Source organism: Myotis nattereri (assembly GCF_964212035.1).
Source record: "Myotis nattereri genome assembly, chromosome: 11".
Lineage (NCBI taxonomy): Eukaryota > Metazoa > Chordata > Mammalia > Chiroptera > Vespertilionidae > Myotis > Myotis nattereri.
The window spans coordinates 6,907,804-6,914,671 of NC_138086.1; the positions used below are offsets into that span (position 1 = coordinate 6,907,804).

The 6,868-nt window shown below is 42.4% G+C and overlaps 1 protein-coding gene across 1 annotated transcript; it reads right to left on the reverse strand.

Moving 5' to 3' along the window:
* Positions 1-5,175: 5,175 nt before the first annotated feature.
* Positions 5,176-5,816, reverse strand: LOC308527385 (large ribosomal subunit protein eL14-like; the record flags this gene model as incomplete). The annotated part of the gene is given in 2 exon segments (XM_081102706.1): positions 5,176-5,390; positions 5,393-5,816. Coding segments are annotated over 2 exon segments (639 nt in total).
* Positions 5,817-6,868: the final 1,052 nt, after the last annotated feature.

The following is a 6,868-nucleotide window of genomic DNA, read 5'->3' on the forward strand; positions in this document are numbered from 1 at the left end:
AGCCTCCTTCTCTGGGACAGTGCCACGAAGGTGGTCCTGGTGCCAGGAATCATCTGCGAAGTCTCCTGGTTCTCAAAGGAAAGGAAGGCCTTTTCACTATTAAAAATGGGAGAACAGAGAGAGGATGAACACTTTCCTTCAGGGCTTACTCTAGCCATCTCTGTAGTTCTCTCCCACCAGAGGGTCATGAGAAAGGTGAGGAAAATAGCCAGTCACTGTGTGGAGGGAGGGAAGGGGGTTACAACAGGATTATGCTGATAGGGGGCCTGACCTGGTTAGGTCATTAACAAGGATGTGACCATGCCTAACTCATTCACACTCTCTGAGCTGACTTTTCCCATATATAGTGATGGGTTTCACTTAGTGTGAAGCTAAGGGGCTGGGGTTTAATTTCCCCCATTCATGCCAGCTTCTTATCTCTAGTGAAGAATACAACTCCCACTAACTCCAACTAGTTTTCCCCCAGCTTTCTTGAGATATAATTGACAGGTAACATTGTGTAACTTTAAAGTATGTGACATGTTGATTTGACACGTTTACATATTGGAAAAAATAATCACCAGTTTAGCATTTGCTAACACCTGTATCAGGTCCCATATTTACTATATGTTTTCTGTGGTGAGAACATTTACGATCTATTCTCTTAGCAACTTTCAAGTACATAATACAGGATTATTAACTGCTAGAGGCCTCATGCACGAAATTCGTGCAAGAGTAGGCCTGCCTTCCCCAGCTACCAGTACTGGGTTCCTTCTGGCACCCATGACCCAGGCTTCCCTCCAGCCAATGGCAGGCACCTAGGACCTGGGCTTCCCTCCAGCCCTGGCATTATCAGGAAGGACCTCTGGAATGATGTCCAAACTAATATTATACTTTTATTATTATAAATTATTATAGACTAGAGGCCTGGTGCATGAAATTTGTGTACTGGGGGAAGGTGTCCCTCAGCCCAGCCTGAACCCTCTCCAATCTGGGACCCTTTGGGGGATGTCTGACTGCTGGTTTAGGCCGGCAGTCAGACATCTCTCTCACAATCTGGGACTGCTGGCTCCCAACCGCTCAACTGCCTCTTGCCTGATTGCCCCTAACTGCTTCCTCCTGTCATCCTGATCACCCCTAACCACTCCTCTGTCAGCCTGATCAATGCTGCTCCCCTGCCAGCCTGATCACCCCCAACTGCCCTCCCCTGCTGGCCAGATTGCCCCCAACTGCCCTCCCCTGCCGGCCCGGTCGCCCCTAACTGTCCTCCCCTGCTGGCCATCTTGTGGCAGTGGGAGTCGCCATCTTTGAGGGCAGGGCAGTCAATTAGCATATTCCCTCCTTATTGGCTGTGGGTGCCACCATCTTTGTAAAGGCATGAGGGTCAATTACCATATTCCTTCTTTATTAGATAGGATAATCACTATGCTGTGTATTTGATCTCCACAACCTATGCATCTCTAACTGGTATTTTGTACTGTTTAACATTTCCCCATTTCCCCCATCCACTAGCCCCTGGTAATCAGGGTGTGATTCCCGGTCTGGGCACATGCCTGAATTGTCGGCTCAATCCCTAGTAGGGGGTGTGCAGGAGGCAGCCAATTGATGATTCTCTTTCATTATTGATGTTTCTCTCTCTCTTCCTCTCCCTTTCTCTCTGAAATTAAGAAAAAATATACTTTAAAAAAGTGATATCATATAGTACTAGTAGCTCAGTGCACGTCATTTGTGCACATTAAAAGGGAATTAATTGCCCTAACCTGTTTGGCTCAGTGGATAGAGCATCGGCCTTCGAACTCAAGGGTCCTGGGTTTGATTCCGGCTAAGGGCATGTACCTTGGTTGTGGGCACATCCCCAGTGGGAGTGTGCAGGAGGCAGCTGATCAATGTTTCTCTCTCATGGATGTTTCTAACTCTCTATTCCTCTCCCTTCCTCTCTGTAAAAAATCAATAAAATATATATCTTTTTAAAAAGGGAATTAATTAGTGGAAATATTTTAATATTGCTATTTGCCCTTTCTCCATAATAGAAGTGTGAGAGATGAAAGGAAATTAGTAAAATATATATGAAAATAATATATAAATTTATTAATAAATAAACAGTAACAAAAGGAAATAACAACAGAGGCATTGTATAAAAATGACAAAAACATGATATGAAAACAACAAAAACATGATATGAAAACAAAAACATGATATAAAAACAACAGTGATGCAAACAATGACTGATGAAGTGATTAAACTTATGCTGATATCTCCCTGTATACTATATTAAGAGTGAAAACACTTTCAGAGTGCTTGACTAATTTCCCTTGTGATGAAGCATTTAGAACTTTAACTGTAAAATCACATGCTCTTCAAACTTGAGAGAAAGCAACATATAACTGACCATGTTCGAAAATGGGTTCAGGTAGGAATATGCCTACTTTGTCTAGAGTTTGTTCTTGTGATTTATTAATAGTCATCACAAATGCTGTCATTACGGGAAACAGTCATCCAATCAATTTAATTGGGAGGCTAGTGTCAGATGGGGAAAAATTAATTCTTGGAATCAGAACAACCTCTCCCTCTGCAGATCCTGTTAATACTTCAGCTTCGATAATGTTAAGTCATAATCTTTTGATAATAAATCTGGTACCATTACAAAGACCCCATTTACTATTGATATTTCTCAATAGCATGATGATTGCACCCACTTTCAATTTTAACTTATGACACGGCATTCCCGAAGGAGTAATACTATTCAGAAATTCGATGGGAAAATTTTTCTTTTCAGCATCATCTGTGGAATCAATGGACTCATCACTCAAATATGTGTGACAATCTCCATCAAGTATATACAAATTTTCTTCACTTAATTTTTGAACATGCTCATGTTTTGGACAAAGAATTGCACATTTAGATATATTTTTAATATTATCTATAGATATAGTATTTCCAAAGGTAGTTTCAATAATAGATCCATTACAAATTATTTCACTTCCACGCTCCACTCCGAGGGCTGGTTCCTGCCTGAAATCTCGCCCTCCAGGAAACAGCTGGGGGAGGCCAAAGCCATTTCCAAAACGATCCCCTGCAGGTCGCGCTTCTGGCTGTGATGTTACACACAGGGTTTTTATATAAGTAGATTTATTATCCTCTGTATGCCTAATTTCACTTAGCAAATGCTCTCAAGATCCATTTGCAAGTGGAAACATGTTCTTCTAATCCTCATGGCAGAATACACACATACACACACACACATACACACACACACAAGTCAAAAGTAGCCATGCAGTTGTGAGCATTCAAAATACAGTTTATTCCTATATGATTATTTATTTTTTCTTGTATTGTTTCTTGTACTCAGAACTGTAAATGTCTTTCCCACCCCTGTAGATATATATCTCTCACATTATCTTTATCTCTTCATCTGTAGACAGGGTGTTTCCATATCTTGGTTATTGTGAATAATGCTGCAATGAAGATGTCTTTGCCAGATCCTGTTTTCATTGCCTCTTGATAGATTTCCATATGGATCATGGAGAGTTTTGTGTTTTTTTTTGATAACTCTCCCTACTGTCTTCCACAGTGACTGCACCAATTTATATTCCCACCAATAGTGTATAAGGTTTCCCCTTTCTCCAAATCCTCACCTACACTTATAATATTTTATCTATACTAATAAAAGGGTAACATGCAAATTCACCATTACTCTGCAACAATGATGGCAGCGCCCTTAGCCACAAAGATGGTGGCGCCGGCCAGAGCCATGGAACCGCTGGAGTGGGCAGGAGGCTTGGTTTACTTCATTGCCCCAGCGATGAAGGAAGCCAAGCCTCCTGCAAGCCCCGGCTGGCTGCAGAGGGCCTGCCTCTGGTCGGTGGCCACAGAGCCAGCGGGGACGGGAAGGATGCTTGGCTTCCCTCAGGCTTGAGGGTTGGCTTCCTTTGTAGCCCCAGCCGGCTCCTTGGCTGCTGCCCAGACAAAGCCATAGTGGCAGGGCCGAGGCAGAGGCAGTTAGAAGCAATCAGGCCAGGAGGGGAGGGCAGTTGGTGGTGATCAGGTTGGTGGTGGGGACAGTTGGGGGTGAGCAGGCTGGTAGGCGGAGTGGTTAGGGGTGATCAGGCAGGCAGGAAGGTGAGCTGTTAGGAGCCAGTGGTCCTTGATTGTGAGAAGGATGTCCTACTGCCTAAACTGGCAGTTGGACATTGCTGAAGGGGTCCCAGATTGGAGAGGATGCAGGCCAAACTGAGGGACACCCTCCACTCCCCCCTCTGCCCCCCCCCATGCATGAATTTCATGCACCTGGCCACTAGTCTTTTACATTGTAGCCATTCTAACAGGTGTGGGGTGATATCTCATTGATGTTTTGATTTGCATTTTCCAGGCAATTTGTGATATTTGGCACCTTTTCTTGTTGGCCATTAATATGTCTTCTTAGTAAAAATGTCTATTCAGTTCCTCTGCCCATTTTTTAAAATTGGAGTGATTGGGGTTGTTATAGATTTATATGATTTCCCTATATATTTTGGATATAAACCACTTATTAGATATATGGCTGACTCCCATTCTATAGATTGCCATTTCATTTTGTTGATAGATTCCTCTGCTGAGCAAAAGATTTTTACTTTGATGTAGTCCCATTTATTTGTTTTTGCTTTTGTTTCCCCTTGCTTTTGGTGTCAAATCCAAAACAATCATCACCACAATCAAAACCCCTTTTGTTTTCTTCTAGGAAATTTATGGTTTCAGGTCATATGTTTAAGTCTTAATCCATTTGGAGTTGATTCTTGTGTGTGGTGTCAGATTGGAGTCCAATTTTATTCTTTTGCACATAGCTATCCAGTTTTCCCAGCACCACTTATTGAAGAGACTATCTTTTTCCCATTGTATATTCTTTATTCATTTGTTGAAAATTAATTGACCATTTATTTCTGGGGTCTCAGTTTTCTTCCACTGATTATTATGTCTGTTTTTATGCCAATACCACACTGTTTTGATTAGTATGGCTCTGTAATATAGTTTGAAACCAGGATGTGTGATGCCTCCAGCTTTGTTATTCTGTCTTAAGACTGCTTTAGCTATTCAGGAACTTTTGTGTTTCTATTAAAATTTTAGAATTGTCTTTTTCTATTTCTGTGTAAATGCCATTGGATTTTTTTTTTGTTGTTAAAAAGAACCTTTATTATACATTTATAGTAGCCCCTCATGTTCTCATGTTTTCTTGCCAGATGCCCTGGGAGCAGCAGGTGCTTTCTGGGCTGGGGCTTTTGGACCCATTTGAGCTTTTGGAGGCGCTGCCTTCTGGCCTGCAGGTTTCTGGGTGGGAACCTTCTGGGCTGGAGCCTGCTTGCCTGCAGAAGTCACCTTTTTTGCTGGAGCCTTTGTAGCAACTGCTGCAACTGCAGTGGCACCTTTAGCAGCTGGTGCTTTTTGGGAGAAGCTTTCAGAAGAGTTGCCTTTTGAAACTTCCTAACTTCAAGCTTGATTATTCGGTTCCTCATTTTCTTTGCTTTCATTACTTTGTAATGATCAAAATCTGTCATCTTGGCTTTCTTTTCTCTGGCTTCAATCTTCTTGGCCCATCTTGTGGCTGTCCATTTTGTATTGATATCTGCCTTCTCCCAGGCTTGTCGAACATACTTCAGGCGGGCACTGTGTGGGAACTTAAGGATGAAGTCAGTGAGCTGCATGCATTTGAAAGGCATAGCCTGTCTCCTTACTTGAGTGCAAGGTCCATCATCCAAAACCCTATTCTGATCGATAACATCTACAATCATGACCAGCTTCCCGGCATGAGGCCTGAAGGAGATGTAGGCCACCCGGCCAACCTCCACGAAGTGCCTGAACACCATATTGGCGGTGCTCGGAGAGAAGGAACAAGGCCCACCCAACCATGCGCATGCGTAAGAAAAGCCATTGGAATTTTGATAGAGATTTCATTGAATCTGTGGATCACTTCAAGCACTATGGACATTTGAAAAAGAATAATTCTTCCAGTCCATAAGCACAAAATATCTTTCCATGTATTGTGTCTTCTTTAATTTCTTTCATTAGTGTCTTTTAATTTCCAAGGTCTTTCAACGTTTGGGTAAAATTTATACCTAGGTATTTTATTCTTTATGATTTTACAGTAAATGGGAATGTTTTCTTAATTTGTTTCTCTTATAAATCATTATTAGCATATAAAAATGAAACTAATTTTTAATATTTTATATTGATTTTGTACCCTGCAAATTTACTAAATTTGATTATTATTTCTCATAACTTTGTGTTGTTTTGTGAAGTCTTTAGGATTTTCTGCATATAAGATCATGTCATTTTCAAATAGACAAATTTACTTTTTCATTTCTGATTTGGATGCCCTTTTTCATGCATAATTGCTCTGGTTATGATTTCTAGTACTATCTATAATAATAAAAGCATAATGTGCTAATTAGACTGGACAGCTGAACAACCTTCCAGATGACCTTTTGGACAAAGCTGGGGCTGTGAGGGCTGAGCTCCTTCCATGAATTCCGTGCATAGAGCCTCTAAGTCCTACATAATAAATAGGTAATATTCAAATTGACTATCACTCCAACACACAAGATGGCTGCCCCCATGTGGTCAAAGATGGCCACCCCCATGTGTTCAAAGATAGACACCACAAGATGGCTGGCAGGGGAGGGCAGTTGAGAGGGACCAGGCCTGAAGGGGAGAGCAGTTAGAGGTGACCAGGCCAGCAGGGAAGGGCAGTTTGGGGAGACAGGGCCGGCAAGGGAGGACAGTTAGGGGCAACTGGGCCAGTGGGGGAGCAGTTAGGCATTGATCAGGCTGGCAGGGGAGTGGTTAGAGGTGATCAGGCTGGCAGACAGAAGCAGTTAGGGGCAATCAGGCAGGCAGGCAGGTGAGCGGTTGGGAGCAG